At 44.9% G+C, this 27,359-nt stretch overlaps 1 protein-coding gene across 7 annotated transcripts in view; it reads right to left on the bottom strand.

Moving 5' to 3' along the window:
• Positions 1–27,359, bottom strand: part of Mcc (MCC regulator of WNT signaling pathway) — a 379,948-nt gene that overhangs the window by 72,415 nt on the left and 280,174 nt on the right. For all 7 annotated transcript variants that reach the window (XM_050149262.1, XM_050149263.1, XM_050149268.1 and 4 more), the window contains 3 exons: positions 24,111–24,224; positions 10,821–10,963; positions 365–507 (listed from right to left, as the gene is read on the bottom strand). In XM_050149262.1, coding sequence (XP_050005219.1) covers positions 365–507; positions 10,821–10,963; positions 24,111–24,224 — 400 coding nt within the window. The remainder of the gene's footprint in view (positions 1–364; positions 508–10,820; positions 10,964–24,110; positions 24,225–27,359) is intronic.

Below are 27,359 nucleotides of genomic sequence, written 5' to 3'. Positions count from 1 at the left end.
TGGCTTCCTCTTCTGCAAAGCTCCGCCACCCGTTCCATCCTTTCTACTCCCACTCTCGCCGCGCTGAAGGAACTGTGACTAGGAATACTGCAACAGTCTCTTAACACAGTTCCCACTTCTAGAATTTTCAACCAGAAATGACACACATTTGAATCATACTCCCATCAAAAAGAATGCTAACTCAGCTCTCTAGTTCACTGTGGCCAAGAAGGCAGTGAACACAGGATTAAAATGAATGTGTTTTCATCCACTCCCCAAACTCCCTGAGTAATGAAATATTAACTCAGGCTGCCTTGTGTTTCTAATGTTCTTCTTGCAACCCAGAAGCCAAAGTCCTGCTGACATGTGGCCTGGGAAGACTCACCCATGTCAGCAGTGACCATAGTGGACTGGTTTTCAGGGATGGACACAGAGGTCTGGTCTTGTTCCATACTTCTGGAATCCTCATTGACCTCTTGTTGACTCTGGCTGAGCTCTGACCGCATTTCTGAGTATTCATCTTCCTCCCTGCAAGAAAGGAGAGTCAGGCACCATTGATAAAGGATGCCCAGTGAGTCCTTGGGAAAAGATATTGTAAGGAAGAAACAAAGACATTTCTAAAGAAAACAGTTGTCTTGTCCAGACTGCAGGTACTGGGATTCCTTTCAGGCCTCACAGATGGTCATATCTAAAATTATATAGTGTGTGAAACTTCAATGTTCCTTGTGCATCCACAGTTATGTTCTCAACAAGATTTACACATCAGTCTATGAGAAATATTTCCCTTGAAAGATTTCCTGAAGAGGTTAGACTTCTTCATCCCACTCAAATTATGAGGTAAGAAAGAACAAAGTTTACTAACATTGAGGCTACACTGAACAAAACAATGAGGAAGATGACAAACTGAGAATTCCACACCTTCATCTGGAGGTCCCAATGGGAACGTCCTTCCAAGAACTTGGTAAGTTGGAGCTATTGAGAAACTTCCTATGTCCAGTTCACCTAGATCTCTGGATGGACAGACTAGCATATTTAAGAAGTGCCACAGTTACATTCCCCAAAAGAAAAGGGTGAGAGGGATGTATCGAAGAAGAAATTCCATCCAGTGCCCTCTTTCTGTAGATGGAAGTTTCTGTCCTGCCCTATTCCATAGCCATTCAGTCCCAAATAAACACACAGAGATTTATATTAATTATAGACTGTTTGGCCTTTAGCTCAGGCTTATTCTTAACTAGCTCTTACAATTTTAATTAACCCTTAATTCTTGTCTATGTTTAGCCATGTGGCTTGCTACCTTTTCTCAGTAAGGCATTCTCATCTTACTTCCTCAGTGTCTGGGTGGCAACTGACTCTTTACCTTTCCTCGTCCCAGAATTCTCTTAGTCTGGTCACCTTGCCTATACTTCCTGCCTGGCTACTGGCCAATCAGTGTTTTATTAAACTAATACGAGTGACAAATCTTTACAGTGTACAAGAGCACTACCCCATAGCATGTTTCCGAGATTTCTGACTTGCATTTACAGATGGAGGACAACACTGAAACATGACCCAATCTCGCCCAGATCTTTATGGCTCCTCCACTTACCATCATTACACACGCCACATGCGTCACACACAGACAAAAAGAAAAGAACAGAACTCTCTCGGAAGCATCTATTTTATAAGTGAACCCTGAAACTACATCATCAGGGATTTCATTGTGGGCACAGAGAGCTCACTAGTGTCATTCTAGTCTGAGGGTGACGTCATCAATGAAGAAAGCTGAGCAGAGAAGAAATTCCCCAGCCCAACACTCATTTTTAAGCTGCCAGCAATCGGTGAGGCAATGGAGGGAACTAAGTCTATAGTGGTGGGTTTTGGGTAGACCAAGATGGTGAGTAGCTTGGGGAGGAGGCAACTGGGGAGATACATCTATATATAGATAAATGTGAATATCTCTCTAAAGGTCTTGGTTCTCTCTCAAAAAAAGCAATTTTCTCTTAAGGAATTTATCTGTTTCCTAAATGACCTCTGCTATATAAGGGGTTTATGAAAACCACTCAGAAAACTAGAAAGACTTTCAAGAGTTAGTTACAAAGTCCCCAGCTTTATAAAATATGGATTAGAATGGAGCAAAAGTGAAAATAAACACGGGTTAATAAGCTATGAATGCTAATTAGTTAGACAGCTACAGGAGTCACCAATAATTAGGTTTAGGCAAGAAAACAATTAAGGGCACCCGTCTTATTAGTCACCTTTGGTCTGGAGGTTAATTGCTTGTGAGCTGATACATCAGCTCTTCCTTTCGTCAGCATTGAAAACTGGCCTGGCAGAGCCTGAACACATAGGCCCTGCCAAGTCTGCTTTACACCGAATGACTTCCAGGGATTAGCAGGAATAACTTCATAAAGGACTGAATATGGAGAGGGTGTGAGGAGGAAAATATGATGCCGGAAATACCCCCTCTGGGGTGAGTGGGGAGGAGAATGAGATCACACTCGTAATGTCGCCAGGGGCTGGAGGGTTTTCATGTCATGCACGGCCGACTAAGGATCCCATTCAAGGCATTGGAGCACTGAGAAGAACACAGGAAAGCAATGACTGGGCAGATTCCGTCTTTCGGGAGACAAATATATCCTCAACCAATTCTCACCGGGAAAGTGCTGTGAGTGGACACAGGAGGGCTGTCTCTAGGTTGTGAGACGGAAAGAGCATGTGCACAAACTCCGAGCTGTGAGGCGTGGATCACAGTGAAGAGCAAGGATTTTAGCAGAGCTGTCTGTCACCAAAGAGAATTTGTGGTATTAGAGGAGGTGAAAAAAAAAAAAGGTAGCAGAAATAAAATTATGACAAAGGAAGTTTGGAGAGGCGTGGTGTAGGAGTGAATACTACCACCATCTTGCGTAGAAACATAACAGCTGGAATGGCCTGACAGGAAGGGGCTAAGGTAAGAACACCTGAATGCTGGTGAAGTGTCTCCGATGGGAATCTGAAGAATTCTAGAGTAAATGACATGCATAAACAGTAATGACTAGAGATGGGATAGGATAGAGATCTGGATAGGTTCAGTGACGCTGTGAGATCTAAAACAGGTTAAACTCAGCCTGAACACCAGAAGATACAGGCAGCCTCAGGCCTCTCCCAAAGATGGCAAGAACTACTGATTTACAGGAGGTTGTCAACCCCACTGGCATTGGTTCTGAAAGGAAGCCTGAACCTTGATCAGAAAAGAAAGAAAAAAACTCCGTCATGATCCTTTGGCCAGATGGCACTGTAGTATGTGCAGACTGATGATGGAGTTTCACTGCCCCCAGGTCCATCAAGAGAACAGACTGAGTCTGAAGACTGCTGGTCCAGGGCAACTTCCCCAAGACTAGATCACGTGTTGTGCAGGGGAATCTGCTGGGCAGCCTTGAGTCACTGCCAGTGAAGGTGTCTCACAGAGGACCCATCAAGAGCCTCTCTAAGTACCCTCCCTGGCCTCTTGTTTTTGCTGTACATAGTAATGTGTAAGCGGTGTCTGCTTTATGGGTATGTGGATGTGGAGTCCAGGAGGACATCACTGGCCTTATTGAGCATTCTTCACCCTACTGGCTAGACACAGTCTCCCAATGAATCTGGACTCACCAACAAGCTCTAGCAATCAGGTCCATTAGTGATCACATCCAGTTTTTTTGTTTTCCAAATGGTGCTGGGATTCAAACCCCAGTCTTCAGCTTATGCAGAAAGTGCTTTTACCTACCAAGCCACCTTCCGGTTCCCTTGACAGTAACTCCTAATCTTGTCACAGATTATTTCTTTGAGGCAGAGATGTCTCCTCTCCCAAACCTACTGTTAATTCTATGGATAAAATAATACGAACAAACTCCTCAAAGTGACTGTGCTTAGCCACAAAAATAAAAGTTTAGATAAACCGGTCATCTGTGGAGTGGATGGTTCCTAAAATGGAATTACCAAGTCTCAAGTGTTTGTCCTTGGGCTGTGAAGGATCATGTTCCAGGAGTCTAAATGCCCTCAGCTCTGTGCACTCAGAAGCATCTGAGACGTGCTTCGAGGGACTTTGTTTAGACTTATAATCGTTAACACTTACTCCCAGCTGTAACAGTAACTAAAACAAAGTCTCCTAGGGAGGTCGGCTCCAGGATGTGCAGAAGACCAGCAGTGGCGGAAAAATCCCTATGGAAGACTCCTAAAGGCCAGAAGAGCCACAGTTGGTATTTTAAAAATAGGATATCCACAGCTTGAATGCATGGTGTGACTTACACATTCTGCAACTGCTTTATAGTGCAGCCTAAATCCTCAGTTTAGCTCCAGTGAAAACATCTTACACTGTGGCCTAAGGACTTGTTTTTTCCTTGCTCTTAAAGCATCATCTTGCTTCGTGGTAAAATTATTTCATCTTAAAAGGGAAGCATTGACAAAAGTCTAGTTCTCTTGTGCACTAGACTAGGAGCTAGAGTTTCTGTGCACTCAGGAATGCTGTGAAATCACATTCACAAACGATCTTCATGTACATCTGTCATTGCCTTGAGGTTGAAACAAATGGAAAGATGGCCTGGTGGTTGTTCATGGGCTTTGGTGGCTGTCATTCAGTTGTAGTCATTAGACCCATCCCACTTGAGCCGACAGGTTTTCCAGTTCGTTTGGTGCTTCACATTCTGTCTTTCTACAGTGACAGGCCGACCTCCCTGGAATGCTGATATAGGGAAGAAACGTATTCCTCTGAATTCTCTTAAAGAATCTATTGTGGGAGGTAGGTGCTGGGGTACAGTGTACAGTGTGGCTTTCTGGACTTTTGTCTCCCATTTCCCATATGGCAGAGAGGAAAACAAAGCTTGTCTATGAGCTTTCAGGTTAGCAACTGAACAAAAGAAATGCTCTTCCATAGATACAATATTCCTTTGGGGGGGGTGTTTTGTTTTTTGGGACAGGGTTTCTCTGTGTAGTGCTGGCTGTCCTCCTATAATCAGCTCTGTAGACCAGGCTGGCCTTGAACTCACAGAGATCCACGTATCTCTGAGGGTTTGCTCCACCACTGCCCAGAAAAAATAATACCCTATTCTTATCTTAAGATTTTATGTAAGAGCCACAGAGAAGGACTTACAAGTACTCATCAGGGCGTATGTACACCACACAGGAAGATGGGGGAAAGAAATAGGATCTCTCTGGGTTTTATCTAACTTTCTAGGCCCTTAGTTTATCAGAACAACACACTTTGTCAGGAGATGGAGAGGCCTTGGTCCCTGTTTGAGATGCAGCACATGGTTGCCATGTAGGCTGATCTCAGGAAGAACGGCAGGGTCCTGACTCGGCCCTGAAATCCTAGAGGGTAGATGGCATCACAGGGGACAGGTCCATCACATACTGCCTTGCTCCCAAGGGAAGGTCCTCCTAGAAACGTTCAGAGCAGATGCAAAGATCACAGAGATGGGGAGTGAATTAGGGTGCTGCCATTCAAGATGAATGATGCCAGCTGGAGAGATCCATCATGTGATCCAAGGCTCAGGACAGAACTCCCAGAGGACTACAAGGTTCAAGACAGAACTCCCAGAGGAGGACAAGGTTCAGGACATGCAAGGTTTTCGATGATAAAGGAGACCATCCAGAAGGAAGAGACTTTGGGGCCCACGCTATAGAAAGGGACCCGAAGCAAGACAGGAGATTTAGATTTTTCACTTAGAAAGTCATTAGTGGCTGAGCATGGTGAGCCGCCTATCCAGGAGAGGCCAAAACAGCAGGATTGTAAGCTGGAGGCAAGCTGTGACTGTCAAGGTCAGTGGGCCTGGGCCTGGAGAAGGCAGGTGGATGACCAAGCCAGTCAGCAGCGTTCTGTGGTTTCGGCCTCAAGTTCCTGCCTTGAGTGCCTCCCCTGGGTTCCCCTCGATGGCAAAATTGTAAGATGAAATGAAACTTTTCTTCCATGAGTTGCTTCTGATGTTTATCACAGCAACAGAAAGCAAACTAGGATTACCAGCTTGGCTCTACAGCTGTCTAGATGCTATTTCAAATCAGCAAATAAACATTGGTGGGCTGGCATGGGAGGCCATGTGCATAGCATGTACAGGGCTCTGGGTTCTATCTCCAGCATTGCAAAAGAGAAAAGGGTTGGAGGGAAGGGGGAAGAGAAGGAAGGAGAGGGGAGGAGATTTGGGACAAAGAGAGAAATCATTAGCAGTTTATGTTACTCAAGCTGCCAAAACAGAATACCACAGACTGGGTGGCTTAAACAACAGAAATGTGTTTTCTCATGGTTCTGAAGGCTGGAAAGCCTAAAAGCATTGTTAGCATGATCCATTTCCTGAAGTGTCCTCTGCCTGGCTTGCAGATGTTGGCCTTCTAGTTGTATTATCACGTGGCAGCAGAGGAGGGGCCCGGTCACACATAGCAGCTCTCCGGCCTCTCTTTTCATGAAGAGTCCGCCATGACAGCCCTACCCTCATGAGTTCATCTGACCCCAATCAGGCCCCTCTTCACACATCACTCTAGTGATGACGATGAGAGAAGGCAACTTCAGTCTATAGAAAACAGGGCTTGGGTAAAACTGCTGGGGCACGTAGTCAGAAAGCAGGAAGCTTAGAGCAAACGGGAAGCAGAGAACATGGATGAACTGTGGGAGTTAGCAGCAAAAGGTTGGTACTACAAGAGTTGCTTATGGGAAAGAAAAGATCTCACATTCAGTTTGCTTAGACATCATTCCTTTTCTTTTTAGATCCAAAGTCCTCTATGGTCATTTTTTTTCTTTTTCATATTTTTGATCCCATTATAAAATCTCCACAAGTCAAACATCTTTAAAAAGGCCCACATAATATACTGTGAAGTGAAAAGGCAAATATTATTACAATGCCATTTGTGCGGTGTGGTGCATGATCCAATATGTTTAAGAGAGTCCATAGAAAAATTTTCAGGACATATACACAAAACATTCAGGGTTCATCTCAGGGAGATGAGATTTCGGGTGCATTTGGCAGGGATCGGTTAGGAAAACACCCCGTATTAAAAGGTTCAAACAGGCAGCATCGCACCCAGGCAGGTCTGTGCTTGTGAAGCTGGTGGAAGGATGGAGAAGACAGAGGGGGGTGAGTGGAGGCCACTAAGAGCTGCCGAGTTCGTCACCCCAGCTCTGGGCCCCAAGAAATCAGGCACCTGTTGCTGCTGCTCCATACTGGCCCAGAACTGTGTGTCTGGCCGGTCAAGTCAGACCCTTGCATCTATGTTGCATGCCTGTTGCCACTCTCACGGCCTAGCAGAAATGGCTAAGGCCTCTACTTCCTCCCAGACCCTTCCTTCACCAGACTGAAATTACCCAGAATACAGCAGGGAGTAACCCCAGGTCTCAGATTTGTGGAAATAAAGGAAGAACAGAAGGTAGTACTTGGGCCAGAAGATAGCCATTATCTGTCTACACCCAATGACTGCTCAGTAACCATCCAATGAGTCTTCCCGATCAGTTAAACTTCTCAACCACAACAGCAAAAGCTTCAACCTTCTGTAGTTGACCCTCTGGTCAATGGAATGAGTTCAGCTGCTCCTCAATCTGGGAGACCTACGACATTATCAGCTGTAGCACCTACTGTTGGGAGACCTCATCGAGCCAATGGCAAACCTGACTAAACATTATGAAACCTAGTAACCACACTACAAGTTTCACCAATTCACTGCATACAAGTAGAAGAAAACCAAGAGGAGAAACAAAATGTTACTACACAAAAGTAGAAAAATACATCAACTTTAGCTGTCTTCTCTACTGGTTATAAGGCTGGTGTTGTCATTATTAAGACTTCCTTTTTTTTTTTCTACTTTGAAATATGTTTCTTCTGGGCAGCAGCACCTCACTTAGATTTAGTTCTTTCTTCCTTTTTTAAAAGATTTATTTCATGTGCATGAGTGTTTCGCCTGTGTGTATGTATATGTACCATGTGGTATGTGCCTGGTGCCCAAGGAGACCAAAAACAGGTACCAGACTCCCCAAACTAGAGTTACTGGAGGCTCCAAAAAACCAGATAGAGTCTAGGGATTAAATTCATTTGCTCTGCAAGAGCAAAAGTGCCTTTAACCACCAAGCCCCCTCTCCAGCCCAGAATTAGTGTTTTACCTAAGAAAGTAGTTCAAAAAGGTCTACCCCTGTATTAGCTCTCTCTGATCTATTGTCTCTAACTTCTCACAATCTCTAGGCAGTAGTCTAGCTGATTCCAGGTTTCAAATGCAGTCCTTACTACCTTATATGGCATTGCGGCCGCCCATGTCTCCCTTGTCACCCCAGCCAGTACGCTAACTATTTTTTCTTTGTAGTTCAAAGGCATTCTAAGGAACAGCTATTCTTTTCTGTCAAACAGCATAAAGCCTGTCTACTGCAAGGGATTCAACTTTTCCTATGTCTCCTACCTTGTAAGATTTGTATTCAAATCTTTGTATCTCTTCCCTTATAGGCACTTATGCAAATGTTTCAACACCATCACTCAGTAAAACTTCTGTGTACCTACCACTTCCTCCCTTCCTTCATCTGCTTCACTTTGAATATTGTAAAATTGGGCAATATTGAAAGAGCATGAGGTCAGATCTCAGACAAGGGGGAGAAGACAGCTAGCACGTGCACTGGAAGTAAACTCAAGTACATTTCATGCCCCTCATGCTTGCCCACCCGGCTTAGGTTATGATGCATCTTTTTGTGAAAACAGCTGCCTCCCTGAGTTCACGTGTTCCTTTGTGAGACACGGACACCAAGACTATTCTGTTTCTAAGAGCATGGGTACTGAAAAGGGCCACATGACTAACTGTGGCCCCGCTATCATATTCTTTAGTAGATGCACGGTCCCTAAACACTTGTCAGCTAGGAGAGCTCGGTGCTGCAAGAAGGAAAAGCAAACATTTCTGGTGTGGGTTTTTAGGTGCATAACTAGGGAGAGAATTCAAAGTCATATGAGGATGAAGACATATACAATCCTTTCACTACCATTTTTTATTTATTTTTAAAATTTATTTTATGTATGAATACTCTATCTGCATGTAAGTATGACTTTAAGTCAGAAGGGGGACACTAGATCCCACTATAGATGATTGTGAGCCACTGTGGTTGCCGGGAATTGAACCCAGGGACCTTTGGAAGAGCAGCCAGTGCTTGTAACCGCTGAGCCATCTCTCCAGCCCTCCACTACTTCTACTTTGCCTCTTTAACCTTGGCTATCAAAACAGGATACAAACAGAACCTTGGATATGTCACAGCAGTTAGAAAGCCATCCACAGTGTTTTGTTCCTGAGCTGGGGTTGCCACAGCACGTCAGAGGTAGAGGACAAATATAATTTCTGGAGTGCCGGAGGCTGGGGCCACACCTTGGCCTCTGGAGTTCAGAGGCCAGGAAGAATCTTGGCTCCCTGGCCCACATAGCACACGTTACAACCCGGCTGGGAGTCCCTTCAAGGAGGAGCTAGTTTACTTATATAACAAATACAGGTAGTAGGTAATCTGCCATCTGCACAAATGCAATCTCCCTTTAAATCAGAGGCACAAATACATGTTTATGGGTCAAGCAGCTCACAGAATATTCAAGCGAAACAGTCAAGCCATTATATCCAATTTAAACATCTTAAGACTGAGTTGTCCCCATTGCTATGTGTTGTACTTATTTCACAACTGGCCACACCCATTCACCTTTTCAAGTTTTAAAAAGTGTAACTCATTTTTAATGGAAATCACTAATTTGCCAGTGTTCTCAGGCGCTTCAAAATCTACTATAATCTTATCTTCGGGCTAAAACTCTTCTCTTTCCTCATGCATTTCCAACCCACAATCACTCTGTAGACCAGGATACAATTTTAAAACCTTAAGGTTCTAAATTAGAATATGAAATTTATTGTGTGGTTCCAAGTCAGTGTAAAAATTTCCATGATTTTGCCCAGAAAACAGATGCCCACCGGCACCCTCACCAAGAAGCCCCATCATTACAGCGACGCTCAGAGTTGGAACAAAATCCGTCCAAGGTCTCTTGTGAGCCAGAACTTCTCCAGGGAGAATTCAGAGCAGCTGCCTCTGAGATTCTTTCAATTATGGCTTCTGCGAATGCTGTGAACAAAGCAGCCTTTGTCCAGAAACGTAGGTACTGAGGACTTCCCTCTCTGCACAGGGATGCTCCCTGCCCATCACAGTGAGCTCCTCCACAAGTCTCCCTGAACCAGAGGGCAGATGCAGGAAAATGAGCATTGTGTGCTGCAGACTCAGGAGCCAAATGGACCGATAAGCCAGGGAGGCAGAGTCCCTGACGGGCATCTTCGGGGAAAGAAAACTAACCAAAACTGAGTCTCTGGGCTCCAACTCCGCCTCTGCTCTCTGCTGAACGTAACTGCTCTCTGTCGGCAATCTTTTTATGCCTGACTTTCTCACCAGTAAACTGATGGATCTTGTTTCTCTTCCCAGGGAAGCGATGCGTCAAGCCTTGCCTTAGAAATCTGCTAAGATGATGTGTCCCCACTGATATACAACTTGGGACAATCTCCAAATATTAACAGATTATCTAGAATACCATATGACCTTAGCCACACCCAGGAGTCTCAGCAGCACTAAAGGAGGCAGGAAGTCTGGGGGAGACCTGGTGGACAAGGGAGGCAGTAGGACAGCAGACTGTTCTTTCAGGACTGGGTGGCACCACCTAGCCCTCATTAATAAAGCGTTTTACTCGCTTGCTGTTTCTATACCCTTAGCCGTAAACTGAGGGTCACAACTCGCACCCTGTCTACTGACTGGGATGGTTGTGGGGGGATTGGAATCAGCAGGGGACAACAGGGATGAAGATAATTGGCTGGCGACTCACGGGGCTGCTTCAGCTCCAGCACGCCAAGGACACAGGCTAGCCGGAGCAGAACAGCGCTACCTGATGGTGGTGCCTTGCAGGCGGTCTATCTTCTTGTTGAGCTCCGCAATGATGCTGTGCAGTTCCGTGATACGCTCCTCGTAGCGAAGGGTTGTGCGCTCCTGGATGTCTTCATGCTCTCTCATCAGGTGGGACTGCTCGCACTAGGACCGAGAACACAGGACAGAAGACGGACATGTGGATGTGTTGACGTACCTTTTGCAGAATGATTTCGTAGCTTCGAGCCATTGCTTTCAAGGCTGGTATTCCCCAAATAAGACACTCACCTGCTCCAGCCCCGAATTAACTCTTGTAGCCCCAGTTAAAATTTACAATACCTCCGGGAGGAGATGGAGGATCTTGCGTTTCTAATACTCTTTCAGTCTGCAGAGTCCCTGCTGGCTCCTCACCAAGAAATAGACACGAGGCCACCAGATTCTGAATCTTGAGTAAATGCTCCTAAGTAAATGCACCTTGAAGGGCTGTCCCTCAGTTCCTTCCACCAATCTGCTTCCTTTCCCACAGTGAGCTTCAGTAACTTTCCTACCCCAAACACTCAGTGGCATAACGGGGCGTTTTGGTGGGGGGTGGGGGGACTCATTTATGCTATCATATCCGATATCCTCCTCTTCCAAACTGTAAACTCCCAGAAGGCAGACACTAGATATTCCATTATTTAGCCCTCGCCCCCTCCCCCACCCTGGTGGCATATGGCCCAGCTCACTGTGGGTGATCTGGAAGTGTTGGGAAATGAGTCAGTGGTGATGCTCCACAGCCACTAAGGCTACTTTATAGAAATAATGACCAGAGAGGCCTGGAAGCTTCCCTGTGCCTGGGCGCTGCTGGAGTGAAGAAGCACGTGCTATTGGAAACACTTCTGCAGAGGGAATTTAAACCAGAAGGAACCGGTCCCCCACGATTTCTCTCTACCCTCCTCAATTCCCCCTAGGCAGTGGCAGCTGATCTCATTTACATAACAACGAAATATAGGAGGTGACGGAACAAGTGGCCTGGCTCTGGCCTTGTCTGCTACACTCGGCGGTTATTAATTTCCTGTCCAGCAGGGAAATTTTAATTTCACTTTCAACCAGGTTTTCCGAATGCCGAGAGCCATGTGTGCTCTCCAGCCAGCTCTGCAGGTGTGCCTTTCCAGGCCTGTGACAGGGAAGGGGTAAGGAGGCTTCTTACCCACTACCGTGGATGGACGTCCTCCCCTTCCCTCAACCTGCCACCTTTCCAATGGTATCACCCAGGGCAGGCACCTGGGGACCTGCTGGACTCTGGAAACAAGTATCGAGCAAGCAAGATTTCTGAATGCTCTATAAACAACCTTCTTAGGAGAGCTGCCTGCAGAAGAACACTGATGCCAACTGCTGTGCCCGTTGCTGTCCTCCACACACAGTGAAGCCTCTGGAGTCAGTGGGTCCAGAGGTAAGAGCAAGGCCACTTCTAAGGGGCTGGAGACATGGTTCATTGGTGCAGCACACTGTTTAGTAAAGACGAGGCCCTGGCCTTAATCTTTGGCACCTAAGAGAGCCACGCCTAAGCGGAAGCTTTCCAGCCTCCTTCGGTGCATTTTAGGACTTGTTCATCCACAATCCAGTAATCTTTAGAGGTAAGAGGAGTCCACAAAATAGTATGTCACCAGCTCTGGTGACTAAATCTGCAGCCTCTGTCTTTCTCTGAAACATCTACATGTAGACTACTGCTGCCCCAGTTCCCAAGGGGCATCGCGAGCTCTTGCGGCTGCTCTTTATTCCCACCCCCAAGCAGAGTGTGTAATCTTCATGCACCTATAGACTACACACTCCCGTGAAGATCAAACTGAAAATAACAGCAATGCCAGTCTGTGCTCTGGACTCTGCCATGGCTGCGCTGGCTTTTAACACTCAGTCCGCTAGACACAGGTCTGTGTGGTGCTTCACACACACACACACACACACACACACACACACACACACACACACACAATGAGCTTCCACGCTCTCATCTTCCCTCCCTCGTTCTTGCTTCTCTTTGGAAGGACAGGCCACTCCCACCACCCAGCCTGTCCAGGGACTGCAGCACCCCATCCACACTGAAGGGAGATTGGGTGTTTAGATGAGGAAAGGGCAGGGAGGTGGGAGGTGGCTTCAATGCTGGCACAGGCGCCCCTGCAGACTGCTCTGGCCCACCCTACACAAAGGTCCTGCGGGGATGGCTGGGTTTAGGAGACACCAGATGGAGAGGGAGAGCAGGTGCTGAGGCACCTTTGCCCCTGGTTCCACTGAGGAATCTGCCTGGAGGGGTGCACAGGAGTGAGAAACTACGGGAAGCTTGATCTCAGTCAGGGACAGCATCTGCAGCTAAAGGGAGCACAGGCAGGGCAAAGATGCTTGGCTGGCTTCCCTCCATTTTCCCCGAAGTATGCTTTTTCTAAAGCACTGGGAAGCGTCTTCAATTTAGTGCTTCCTTTCACTGGTATCAGACATCTCTGGGTTTCCCCAAATGTCTAAGAGACGACCTGGGGCCACGGGGGAAGGAACTGGGACAGGCACTTTGAAGGGAACTGTGGCCACTATAATCAAGTGGACCCAAGGAATTCTGGAGTTTTTTGGAGAATAAGAAACACAACTCAAGTAGGTGGGGAGAAAAGGGGGGAGCCTGGTGCTTCAGTCCCTGCGCAGCGCTGGCATTGAGGAATCTTCTAGGTGTTAAATCACTCAGTTGTTCACGATAATCTACAGTAATTGATTACCAGCAAAAATGCAGGGATGCAGTCTCTGTTTCATCTCTGATTTTGTTTTCCTTTTTATTTCTTAGTCTAGCCAAGGGTCTGCTTTAGCCTTCGAGAGCCAGCTCTTTGTTTCTAGGGTCCTTGGTGTCTTCTTGGGTTCGGTTTCATTTCTTTCTGGTTTGATATTCCTTTCTTCCCTTCTACTAATTTTAGGTTTAGTTTGTTCTGGCTTTTAGAGCATCCTGAGATACAGTGAGAGGTTTGAGATTTCTCTTTTTAAATTGTCATAAGCGGTCCTTTTAACATTGTTTTTTTTGCTATGCCCCAACAAGCTTTGTTACATTGTACATTCATTTTTATTTGTTTTAAAAACAAGTTTCAAACTTATTTTTTAAATGTTTCAGTTATTCATTTAACTATTTTTAGAATGCTGAAAGATCCACTCAGATCTTCATAAATCGGTTCACACAATCCTCTTTCAAACAGTGTCTCTGTCTCTCCCACAGTTAGTGTACGAGGGACTCCACCTGGAAGATAAACATTGGCAACCCTACTGAGGCGGCCAGCAGGGCCTTTGCCAACACTCTGTGTATTGTTGCCTCCCCTGCAGAGTGCCGCTGTACTTCTCCTCCCCCTTGAAGCTAAGAAATGCCTGTAACTCGTTTTAGCCAATGCGATGAGTGATTACATGCCGTTTTGTCATTAAGAACTCTTGCAGGATTTACCACATGTCCTTCTCTGGGTCAAGGTGACTAGTGACATTCCAGATGAGATAAACTTGGGTCTAGGTAAGGAAGTGCACACACATGCACGCGCACACACACACACACATACACACACACACACACACACACACACCCCTCCATGAGCTCCTAGTAAGGTATTTGACATCTGGAATTGCTTGCAATTACTACATACCCTAACTGATCAAATCATTTTGTACATGGGAAAACAGACTCAATATGAAATGACTGTTTTATTTACTGTAACCTAGGTAACATTAAAAACCGTTAAAACAAACAAACAAACAAACAAACTTCTAATTCTGTTTGAGTCACCTGGTGATATCCCAAACCTTCGTCCTTCTTCCTCTCCAAGCTTCTTATGGTCACCAACAAATACCAGGAAATGCTATGTCTGACTGAGCCAAACAAGAGCTAGAAAACCAAGACATCTCCATCCTCACCCTAAAGAGGACAGAAGCACCCAAGTGTGCAGTGTGTGAAACCGGGAACGGCAGCAGCTCCAGCTACCTGTCAGTCATTCAGTGATTACTTATTTAGGCGGAGCTAGGCATGACCAGAGTTTCTCATGGCACCTCTACCTTCTGGTTATTATTGTTTTCCTTGCTTCACTGTACACAAATGCCTGTTACGTTCCCAATGAAAAAGGCAAGGAATAAGCTTGAAACAGTGTGCCTCTGCTTTTTTTTCCTTTATTGCAGTAATTGCATCTCGGGCTCTCCCTCCTATTTCTAAATTCAATTTCTGACTGATGTGACCAGCGTAGCAAAGCCAGAAATCCTGTGGCTGTGGCGCCTGGCCCGCACATTTCTAGAGGTCAATATTCCTGGGAGTCCAGCTTTTCCCTGTAGCTACAGGCTTTCTGTGTGTGGTAAATAGCAGAGTGTTTTGTTTTTCCTAGACTATTTTTTTTAAACCTGGCACTTAATACATATCCTGTTTCCAAGGCCTTAACACTGTCGTGATGGGGGAGAATGGAAACCCCTGTAAATCCCTATATCTAGCCATACAAACTGCTGAAGCTGCTTACGTAAAATAATGTTTAATATAAATAAACACCAGGGACATCGAGGTGGTGGTCCAAAGAGGAAAGGTGTTTGTGGCTAAACCTGAGTATTTGCGCTCCATCCCTGGGAGCCATGGATGGAAGGAGAGAACCAAGTCCTGCAAGGCTTCCTCTGGCCTCCACATGTACACAGTGGCATGTGTGTATACAAACACATACACATATGCAAACAAAAACATGGTAAAAATGAAATAAAAACAAGCAAAAGCATCATTTCAACTGCTGAGAACAAAATTCTTTAGACACATCTCTGCTAGCGGTACAGCTCCAAATAAAGCCTCGAGACCTGTTTGGGACTGTGAGGCTTGTGGGAAATGCCCGTGCAGTGTGGTGGCACAGAGGGGCTTTATGATTTGGCTAACGTTCTTCCTGGGTTTTAGCTTACTCCACAGAGGCCACTGAGGTTTAATCATCGAATTCGTCTCTTCTGTCAGACCTGAGAGACTTATGAACTGGCTTCTTGAGAAACGCAATGCCGTCATTAATGTGTTAACCCTATTCGCCACCTGGAGAGGGGGGTCAGCACCTCTCCCGCTTAAAATACGGCAAGATATGATGTTACCTTCTCAGGGTCACACTAGGCTGGTCACAACTAATAGCACTCAGGGCATTCCAATTCCGATCCTAAGCTCTGCCACAGCTCTCCTTAGAAGAAGGGGTGGGGAGGGCAAGTTGGCAAAGGGGAGACAAATCAAATGCCACGGAGGAGCCGGAGCCGCGCTGAGGCAGTCATCAGGCCACCACAGAATGCTATTCCCGAAGAAGAAAGACGGGGAGCTAACAAAGAAAACGCCTGCGACTACGCTTCAACTCGAGAAAATAAATAAATGAAAGCTCATGAAAGGAAACACTCTCTCGACTCCAGTTCGTTGGAACTGTATGTTTTCTCTCCTGAAAGCCAGTGTGGCTTTCCGAAGACAGAGAGCTCAGAGACTGGAAGTGCCTCATCCCTTGCTGATGGGAACGTGGGAACGTGGGTACCTGAGTACATGCCGGTCTGTGCACCTGCGCAGTTTGGAAGAGCAGGGATGTGGCCCTTGTACTATGCTTGCAGCGGAAAATTAATACAAGTATTGTCTTCCCTATCTTTATGGTGTTGTCTCCTGACTCAGCATTTCTCTTTCATCTGAGGACTATTTCTAAAATTCCATCTAGGATCGATCGCACAGTCCTAATTTAGGAAACCTAATTTTATTCAACCAATTCCAGTGTTAACAGTAATGATTGGACAGATACTGGATCTCTTCAGGTGATCCCCAACGAATGCAAACATCACTTATTGTTTATAATTTTGTTTGATCATAGAACGATAATATTTGGAAATGGTAAAACTTCCTCCAGGCCCAGAACAAATTGCATGCGCATGTGCTTTTCAAGAGGCTGAGAAGACTCTTTTTTTTAATCTGCATCATTTACCCAGGCATGCATCACGAGAGGAGAGCACTGCCAGCTCATTGTATTCAGCTTTTCTAGATCAATCCATCTCTGTAAGAAGATCAGGATAGTTAGGCTGACATTTCCTTACATTCTCCTTTCTAGATCTTAGGGGTTTTGTTTATTTGTTTTGTTTGTTTATTGTTATATTTTGGAAGACTCCTCTCTAGTGAAGTGTCCACTAGGTGACTTTTAAGACTGGTGTACAAACGCAAATACAAACTGACCTTAGGACGTGGATAGTATCATGGGGTAAAAACTGCCACCAAGAGCTATTGTGTGAGAATGCTTAAACACAAATAAGCCCCAAAGGAGCTGAGCCACCCGGATAAAGCACTGGAAGGTTTTCTACTGTCTTTTTACTATGCCCTGAACAAACAGCTTTGTCTTTTCAAACATAAATTCTAATAAATATCATAATGGTCATGCTTTAAGGCCCAAGACTGCAGGGCTTGTGAGTTGTAAGTTGAAATCATGTACGGTTTTCTTTGGGGAAAAAAAAAAAGGCTAGAGAGGCGGAAGAGTGGTTAAAAGCTCCTGCTTGTATCTGTGTGTGCTTGCATGCACACACACAGACATGCACACATGCACACACAGAGACATGCACACATGCACACACACAGAAGGAGAGAGCAAGAGTGTGAGAGTGAAAGTGGGGGGGGGAGAAGAACGGAAGAAAGAAAGGGAGGGAGGGAGGAAGGGAGGGAGGGAACAAAATGGGGAGTGGAATCTCACCAATAATAATCGTCACAGTGATAGGCTTTGGATAAGTACAAGTTAGAAACCACAGTTATTTAATACCATTTTACTGTTATTTAACACAAAAGTAGCACGTTGGGTTTCAAAGAACTTGCTCTGACGAGGCATTTAGAAAGTTTCAATTTACCAGAGATCACTGGAAATACCCTAATGTTGCTATTCTTTTGCAACCAAAGGGGTAATACTTTATGTAAAGTTTTTATCTACGTGCAAAAACCAAAACCAAAAAATGCCACGCAGAGAATTGTGGAACAAGAAAGCAGCGCTAGTGGCCTTGCTCAACAGCTCATCTGACCTTGGGTATAGAGCATGTTTGTCTGCCTGGCTGTCTTCACTTTAGCACAAAGGTTGCTGACCAAGCCTAAGACCAACCTGAAGACCAATCAGTCTTCCTCTTTCGCCCTCCACCAGAATCAAACCACTTGTGATCCTTAGACATGAGACTTCCCTAAAACTTTCCAAGGCCTTTCAGAATGGTGACTAAGACAAAACCAAAAACTGTTTTCGTTTTCCCTAGCTGTAAAGTTCTCTTCTACTGTTTCCTTTCTGACTACAAAAGTGATTTAATAGTAATAGGACACACTTGAAAAATAGCCAGGTGTGGTGGCAAAGGCCTGTAATCTCAGGACTTGAGACACCGAGGCAGGAGGATTGCCTCAGGATGGAGACCCACCTGGGCTATAGGGCACCATCTATCTTAAAGAGACAACTAATCCCCTCATCATAAATAGTCTGCCACTGAAACAAAGCTGGGGCTTGTGTGTGCTAAGCCACTGCGAGGTTCAACACAGACCTTTTTTAACCTTTTGAGACAAAGGATCATTAAGTTGTCCAGGCTGGCCTTGAGCTCTCCCTGTATCTCAAGCAGACACTGAACTTGTAATTCTCCTACCTCACCCTCCCAAGTAGCTAGGATTAGAAGTCTGCACCACCCCAAGCCTGGCAAGCTGAATGTTTAAAATGGCTTTTTAAAAATAAGCTTGGTGGGTTTTTATTTCATTTTTTTTAATGCTTTGAATTACCACACTAAAAAAAAAATAAACTTAGCATGTATTTACTTATACAGCAGCTTAAAAACTTTGACTTAGTGTCCCTTTAAAAAACAAGATCCAAGCAGATAGGAATGGACCAACATCACTGCTCGACCTGATGGTGCCCATGTTGATAAAATCAGATTCAAGATTGAGTCTAATAAGCAGAAAATCCTAAAAGGTGTTCACAGGAAAAGCCTAAGGAAACAGGTAAACCCAGGAGGGCTGTGCTGGTTGATGCCAGGGTGTGAGGTAGGAGAGGCCTGTCACGAGATAGGAAGGCCAAGGCAGTCTAGTCCCTGTGAACTGTAAAGACTGGTTCCCAGAGTTCCCCTCTAGAGCAAGACAAACCTCAGGGCAGCACCCAATAGATCAGGATGGAGATGATAGTAGAAAAGAAAAGTTCCAGACATAATGAAACTGAGGCACAGAGCCAGGAAGGTGGAGAAGGGGCTGTCACACGTGCTCTGATCTTAAACCACCTTCATAACCCCCCCACCCTCGTTCCTAAAGTTCCAGCCGATGACTATGCAGTTACAGGTGTGGATGGCTCCTGTGAAAGAGCCTAGTTTGCTTCCCAGGACCTACATCAGGAATCTTGGAAGAGCCTGTAACTCCAGCCTCAAAATATCTGACACCCTCCACTGGCCTATGCACGCACGTGCACACACACACTCAATTAAAAAATGTTTTAAAAAGTCTTTAGAAGTAGGTAAAGAAAAGACCAAGGAGCAGGCCTTTCACATCGCATCAAAGCAAAACCTAGCAAAATATTGAGGTCAAATTCCATACAAGACAAAAAAAAGCAGCCCAATATTCTTTCCATTAATTGTAAAAAATACTCTACACAATGAATTAATGTTCCCCACACAGAGAAAACCCAAACAATAGCCAGTTTTAAAATCAATGAAAGACCTAAGAAACAGGTGTGAGGCATAAATGCATACAACTCACAATCAGAAAAGGTCAGAAACGAGGTGATGGAGCTCAGTAAAGAATTTGAAATAAAAATACCATTTTTTGGAATGGACACTAAGCCAAAAAGCATAGAAGAGGAAGAGAAAACAACAGAGACAACATACACTTAAAAAGACAAACGAGGGACTTGAGACAATGAAGTAACTAGAGATGGGGAAAGAGGAGACAGTATACAAACGATGGAGCACAAGTTATTAAAAACTTCCCCAAAATAGGACCTGGAGAGATGGCTCAGGTGTTAAGATCACCAACCGCTAGAGAAAGGTTCTATTCCTAGCACCACACAGCAGCTCACGACCGTGTGTAATTCTAGGCTCCAGTGCTCTCTGCTGACCACCTCGGGAGCTGGGCCTGGACTTGGTGCACATACCTACATGCAGGCAAAACATCCACACACACACAATCTAAAGCCATCACTTCCTTGAAATAATATATAATCAAATATAATCAAAAGAATACAGAGCAAACATGACTATCAAACAAAAGGATGAGGACTAAATCTGGTAAAAATTCTGCAAAGGGAGAAAAAAAAAGAATTGATTAAAAGGAATGAAAGAGGATGAAAGAACCCTGTGAATATCTAGAGCAGTGGTTCCCAGCCTTCCTAATGCTGCGACCATTCCTCATGTTGTGGGACCCCCGACCACAAAACTATTTTTGTTGCTACTTCATAACTGTAATTTTGATACCATGACGATGTAAATATATGATATGCAGGATATCTGATATGTGACCTTCAGGGGTGGGGGAATCACAACCCCCAGATTGAGAATCACTCATCTAGATAAAGAACTTAGAGAACACGAGGAAGCTGTGTCATCGTCACATGCCACAGCAGCTTCCTGTGCCTGAGACAGCAAGACATCAGCAACTTCAAGGAGGAACAGATGAGCTATGGGCCTTGAGCCCAGCAAGCTGACTCCCAGAAGGACAGGTACAGACACACTGTTATCGGCACTCAAGAACTTTGGGGGTGGGGTGGGGGATTATTTCCATGAGTCTGCTCAGAGGGATATAACTATAAATTGGAAGACACTACTATGCCTAAATGACTTAAAGAGAAAGTATTTGAAGAATTTCTCAATAATTGTTAGCTATAGTGGGATCACTGTAGGGATAAGTCCCACCCCTTAGGGGGCGTGTTTGCCTCAGGCTAAAGTTTTCCTATAAATTTGGCTAGCCTGCTCCCAGCGCTTGCTTCTGCTTTCCTGGTCTCTGCGGGAACGGTGGTTCTGTAAGTCTATTCCTCCATTAAAGCTGTCTATATTTTGACAATCTGTCTGCATTCGACTACGCCGTTACAGATCACTATTCCGGGACTGTTTGTATGTAGTGGGGAATAAAGCAGATGAATGGTTATGGAATATTCTAACATCCCCATAGGTGAATCAAGTGGGATTTTAAAACAGGGCTCAAGCAAGCACCTGGCACAGTCTGAATTTGCAATGGAGGGACAAATACAAGGGCCACTAAATACACACATATGCACATTGGTTAATAAAAATAGTTTCCCGATTCTACCCACAAAAGAGGCACAATACAATGAGCAACCGAAAAGCATCAAGCGTCCCAACTTCCCAGACAATGGTCTGGAAATACTGTCTGCTTGGAAAAACTGTGACTGCTTTGAGAAGGGCCACTTCTTGTTTTGGGGACATTAAATGTACTCTGGCTGTGTGGCCTGGCTATTCAGTACATGCATAAGAATCATATAGGAACCTGGGGCTCTACCTGGCTAAAAATAGTGCCGCTGGAGTTTTCATAAGGAAAGTAATTACAGCAGATTGAAATTCAAATATATTCAAATGCACAAATTCCCAACAATATTAAAAAACAAGAGAGCATTTTCAGAGCATCACGATGAAATCAATGTGTCCTCCTGACAAAGGTTAAACAAATGACAGGGTTCAGGAGGCTTGTTTTATGTTTGCCCTTTGAGGTGCACCATGTTTGAACAAACAGCAGGTGGGAAATTTCCCAGTAAAAGCACCCCCAGCAGTAACCTTGGGATAATTGAACTAGATTGTCACACATTTCAAGTACTAATGAAGTAATACACCTAGGCTGGTGATTGTCAACCTGTGGGTCATGACCCCTTTGCAGGATTGAATAACCTTTTCATAGGGGTTGCATGTCAGGTATTCTGCATATCAGATTATTTATATGAGGATTCATAACTAGCGAAATTACAGTTTTGAAGTAGCTGCAAAAATAATTTTACGGTTGGGAGGTCACCACTACATGAAGAACTGTGCTAAAAGGTCATAGTATTAGAAAGGTTGAGAACCACTGGCCTAGATATTACATATCAACAGTTGCTAACATCTAAGAAAGATCAGCAAGGGGGCAGGACACTGCATGTTTGCTGGTGAAAGGATAGATTTCACAGCTTCGCCAAGGGTGATGGATAGGAATCGGACCTCAACTCTGGATGGCAGGAGAGGCAGCATGGGTTGAACTATACCGTGAGTGGTGCATCACAAACAGGTGTGGTTAGCCAAGCGCAATGCCCACGCTTAAAAAAAATCATTATTAAAAAGCAAACAAGGCATGTAGAATAAGGCTTTCTAGCCTAAGTATTTAAAGGGAATGCCTACTTTGTAAATGAGTGATATTAAACCCGACAAAACATGATAGTATTCGGATGTAAGGAAAAAATGAAATTCGTAGGAAAATGGATGAATTGAAAATTATATTAACCAAGCTCACCCAAATGTAGAAAAAAAATCCACATGTTGTCCCTCAAATGCAGAGCCTAGCCTAGAACACAGGAATATAGGTAAGCAGGGGTGTGCGTGTGTGCGCGTGTGTGGACATTCAGAAAGGAAACAGAACAGAGGGTAATATAATGCGGTAAGGAAGGACAAATGCAGGCAAAAGGCACATCAATCATGAGGAAAGATATAAAGGGATTGCTTTCTAGTTTCAGCCCCATGTAGATTTTTCATGTACTGGATAAGTGAATAAAAGCATAATTAATATTGGAGGAGTAAAATCTTAGGTTTTAAAAGGGCCAACTTAGCTAGATAGAATTTCACTGGAGTCTGGGATGGAGTTTGAATGGCTGCCTTATACCAATTGTATCCTGATTTCATATGAATTCATTAGAACAAAATGATTTTTATTTTTACTTTTATTTTTTTAAAGATTAAACCCTTCCATCTCTGGATGCAAGTGTGAGTGATACACTTTAAAGTAGCAGAAATTAATTTTAGTAGAAAATTCATTACAGAGGTGAGGTTCACAGTTAGGGGAGCGGAGTGATTAGAGAGGGACAGAAGGAGGTGTTGAGTGGCCGGCAGACTGTTTCCTGACTTGTGTGTGCAGTGGGGGTAAGGATGCTATGAAGTGCTTTTGTGTGTCGGTGAATATTATTTTAAGGTGTGGTACTTTTGTTTATATTGCTTTGCTTGACTCTGTGAAGCTGAAATTCTTTGCCTGTCTAAGACACCTGAGGGTCCTAAGAAAGAGCTGAATGGCCAATAGCGAGGCAGGAGCAAAGAATTGGTGGGGCTGGCAGGTGGAAAGGATAAAGAGGAGAAATGAGGAGGAAGAAGGCACAATGAGAAAACAAGGGGAGGAGGATGTCAGGGGCCAACCACCCAGCCAGCCATGGAGTAAGAGTAAAAGACAGACAGAAGTAAGACAAGGAAAAAAAAATCCAGAGGCAAAAGGTAGTTGGGATAATTTAAGTTAAGAAAAACTGACTAGGGCTGGAGAGATGGCTCAGTGGTTAAGAGCCTTGCCTGCTCTTCCAAAGGTCCTGAGTTCAATTCCCAGCAACCACATGGTGGCTCACAACCATCTGTAATGAGGTCTGGTGCCCTCTTCTGGCCTGCAGGCATACACACAGATAGGCTATTGTATACATAACAAATAAATAAATAAATATTTAAAAAAAAAAAAGAAAAGGAAAGAAAAACTGACTAGCTGGGCGATGGTGGCGCACGCCTTTAATCCCAGCACTTGGGAGGCAGAGGCAGNAAAAAAAAAAAAAAAAAAAAAAGAAAGAAAGAAAGAAAAACTGACTAGAAACAAGCCAAGTTAAGGCCAGGCATTCCTAACTAAGAATAAGCCTCCATGTGTGATTTATTTGGGATCTGGGTAGTGCCCCTTCCCCAAAAGGCAAGAGAGTAAGAGCAAAAATAACCAACACCACTTGTGTTCAACCCTCAAGTGCTGAATTCTACTAGGCTTCCAATGTGACCATAGGAGGAGGTGGGGCTTAGGGGAAATGATTAAGAGGGTGTAGCCCTCAAGCACAGGATTAGTGCCCTGATATACAGAGAAATAAGAGATAGCTTCATTGTCTCCACCATCTGGGGATCTAGTGGGGGATCTAGCCTCACTACGAATCACACTGCCAGGTGCCATGATGTCCAGCACCCATAACACAGAGATATGTTAGCTGTTTAAGACACCTAGTCTATACTGGGGTTTGTTTTTCTTTTGTTTTTAGCAGCCCACCTAGAACCTGTGCTCACTAAATTCATATATGTTTTGTTGAAATTTACACACACACACACACACACACACTGTTAAACAATGAAGTTAGACAAACACACACTCATCCAGGTCCCTTACCTGCGCCTTGGCCAACTTCTTTTCCAGCAGATCTCGTTCCCGCTCTGTTTGCTGCAGACGTTTATTCAGCTCTACTATGTCTCCCTTGAGTGATGCCAGGGCTGCCAAGTGGAGCTGTGGTGGCAGAAGGAAAGAACCCATGGTTAGACAAGCTCGTTTCCTTCCCTTCCTCCAATTAGCATAGCTATGTAGGAAAAAAAAACTATTACCCTAAAGGGGACTCATCTAAAAATGGGAGTGCATCAATCTCAAGAACAACACACATAAGTCAGGGTCTTAGGTGAGCTGGTTATATAGTCACTGTAGATACAGCGGGGATAGTCATTCCTGTGTGGGGTAGACCCGCAATTAGATGGTGAGTTCAGGGTAGAGAGCACAGCTCTTTATTCGAAAGGCTTTTCCTGAGTAAGTGTGGTAGCGACAGCATGAAGGGGCCGCCTGACTCTAAAGCACAAGGACTGCAGCCTGAGCAGAAGGCTGAAGCAGGAGGACCTGAAGTTGGAAGCCAGCCTGGACTCCTTAGGAAATCCTGTCTGGAACAAAACAAAACAAAGTGCCCCTCCGCCCCCTCAAAAAAGGATAAGAGAAAGAGAGGGGTAGGAAGAAAAAAAGAGAGGAAGGAAGGAAGGAAGGAAGGAAGGAAGGAAGGAAGGAAGGAAGGAAGGAAAGAAGGAAGGAAGGACACAGTAGACACAGAGAAGAGCTGGGGGTGGGGAGGGACAGACTACAACTGGGGGAGGATATAGCTCAGTGGTGGAGCACTTGCTTGGCATGTAGGCAGCTTGACTTCCCATCGCTCAGCACAAAGAAAGGAACAGCTGGTTTTATGAGTGGGCTCTTCTTCCAGTTGTTAATTTTCTTGCTATTAACCCCTTCCCCATCTCCTGCCAGATAGCCTTGATTGACTGGGTAGATTCTTTCTAAACTAACAGACTGAGAAACACAATCAGAATCCTGATGCTACACTGTGCTCCAAAGAGCGAACGTCCATCCACCCAGACACCATTCCCCAGCCATCTTGCTCAGGCTAATAGAAGCTGGAAAGAAAGTTCCTCAGTAGATTTTAATAGTGGAGAGCTAAGCATTATGACCAGAATCTCAACAACTTTGCATTCTGAATACAGAATTTGGCTACATAGGCTCCTGCCCCAGTAGGGGCTTCTGTGACTCTCGAGGCCAGAGATATGAAGACTACAAAACACATTCACCACACCCGCTCTACACCCACCTCGGGAGCCTTTGCCTGCCCAGGAACTGCGGATATCTGCCTTCCTATTGCAGCCTAGTAGGTAACTCAGGCTGCTCACCCCTGCACCCTGCAGTGTGCTGCACCCTAGAAATGGAATCATAACAGATGCTCTCTCACATAGCTGCTCTGTAGCCTCCCGGAGGACTTAATGTGAGCTGAGACCGAAACAGATGTGTTCCTGGAGGACGGCCTGGCACGGCAGTGCACAATTCAAAGCACACGATCACTAGCGTTTTAGTGCTGGGAGACCACTCTCCCTGACCCCTGCTTGATGTGTTGGAGGTGGGCAGTGGCTTCAAAGCACTTGGGTTCCTTAGACTCCAACAGCAGTGTGACTAACTTAATTGTACTCAGGCTACAAACCAACAGATCAATCGCTGATTTGAAACCAGGAACGCTTGAAATTTAAAAAGGAAATGCCAAGCAATCTGGTGGTATTTGCGTCTGGAGTAGGGCTAGGGCCCCTCAGAAAAGGTCACTCTGCTGTTGAGATACAAGGTTTATGTGACGCTTTCTCAGTACAAATACCACTGTGCTCCCGCTGTACAATCTTTCTGAGATTTGTTTTGTTTACAGTTTGGTGAAGAGAAAGGTTCAGTCCTTTCCATGGCTGGGGCTGTTACCTTAACTCCACAGCATTGGCACTGGCATGCCTCCTGATCGGTTGGTCCTAGGAGAACATACACCACCTAATGCCTGGTGAGGATCATGAAACACACCAGGACCTGACACGCGCTTAAAAAGACCCAGGTACAGACACAAGGGTCAATTCCGAGAGCCTGGTCAGCTTCTACCTAGCTTACTGGGGCTTACATCTTGGGTTGTCTGCAGTGGAAGGATGGAAGGGCAAAGCTGGCATAGAATATTGCAGACCCAACATCACAAACTATGCCATAGGGGGAGACAGAGTAGCTACTTCCACCACAGCTACACCAGAAGGGTCCATAATAGGATCACACTGTGGGCGAAACTGCTGGACCATAGCATGTGCACAGTGCAGCTCTGTGCTTCTCCAGATGGAAGATGCTTCCCAATGAAGAGGGGCAGATAGGTCCCAAAGAGTCTCCTGAATTTGAAACTGGTTTCTACAGACAAATATGAAAAGGCGGGTACATAAGAATGTGTTCAACATGCTAAGATCAATGTGCTAAGTTAACAAACACATAGATCTTAGAACTAAGATGTTCTAAGTTAATGAACATCTGTGATGGATATTAGCTCTGTGACCCCATGGACACTGGTGTGCCATGAGGACGGGATGTCTGAGAGCGAGGCAAGGACCACAGTGCTCAGCTGTGCCTGAATCACTTTCTAAAGGCTCCACAGAGCTCCTGGCACCGCAAAGCATGGCTCAGCATACTGCCGTACCCTAGACTGCATGACAGTAATCTGCATGAGTTTTTCATGGATAAAAACTTTGCTTAAAAGAAGTTTACATGCATGATGATGAGAGAAATGAAATGCAACTCGAACAATAAATTGGAAAAGCATTCTAATGGACACCCAGCGGGCTCTGGGTGGCTCGAAATTGTTTTCAGTATTTTTAATTCAGTGAATATTTTTAAAGGGAGTTATTTTTGTATTAAGAAGACAATAAAAAGCCCGGAAAGAGAATAATAACTGAAACAGGCTGTTTCTTTATTGTCTCGGTCCTCTGGCCCTTTTGATGGAAAGAAGACAGAATAAAAAGAGTTCACTGTTGACCATTTCTCAACAAAAGCACAGAAGGCAGCACTGCCAACAGGCAGTCCCCTGCCTGCCCCCCACAGTCATGGGGAGATCTTAACACATGTGCATGCATGCCTGTTTGCCTGTCAAGTTTAAAGTTAGCAGGGAAAGAGAAACTTCTACGTGCTCAATGCTGGCACAGGCAGCCTAGTCCTGAATTCCACCGAGTCCCAAGGCTTTGAATGTTGTCTCTTAGATCTGTTAATTTTTAAACATTTTTACTTAATTGATTATTATTATCTTGTCATCATCATTTTATTATTTGGGCCTGT

Source organism: Alexandromys fortis, unplaced genomic scaffold, assembly GCF_014885135.2.
Source record: "Alexandromys fortis isolate MF-2015 unplaced genomic scaffold, M_Fortis_MF-2015_v1.1 scaffold_60, whole genome shotgun sequence".
NCBI classification, from domain to species: domain Eukaryota; kingdom Metazoa; phylum Chordata; class Mammalia; order Rodentia; family Cricetidae; genus Alexandromys; species Alexandromys fortis.
The sequence above is the reverse complement of the archived record's forward strand: the minus strand, read 5'-3'. Positions and strand labels throughout refer to the sequence as shown.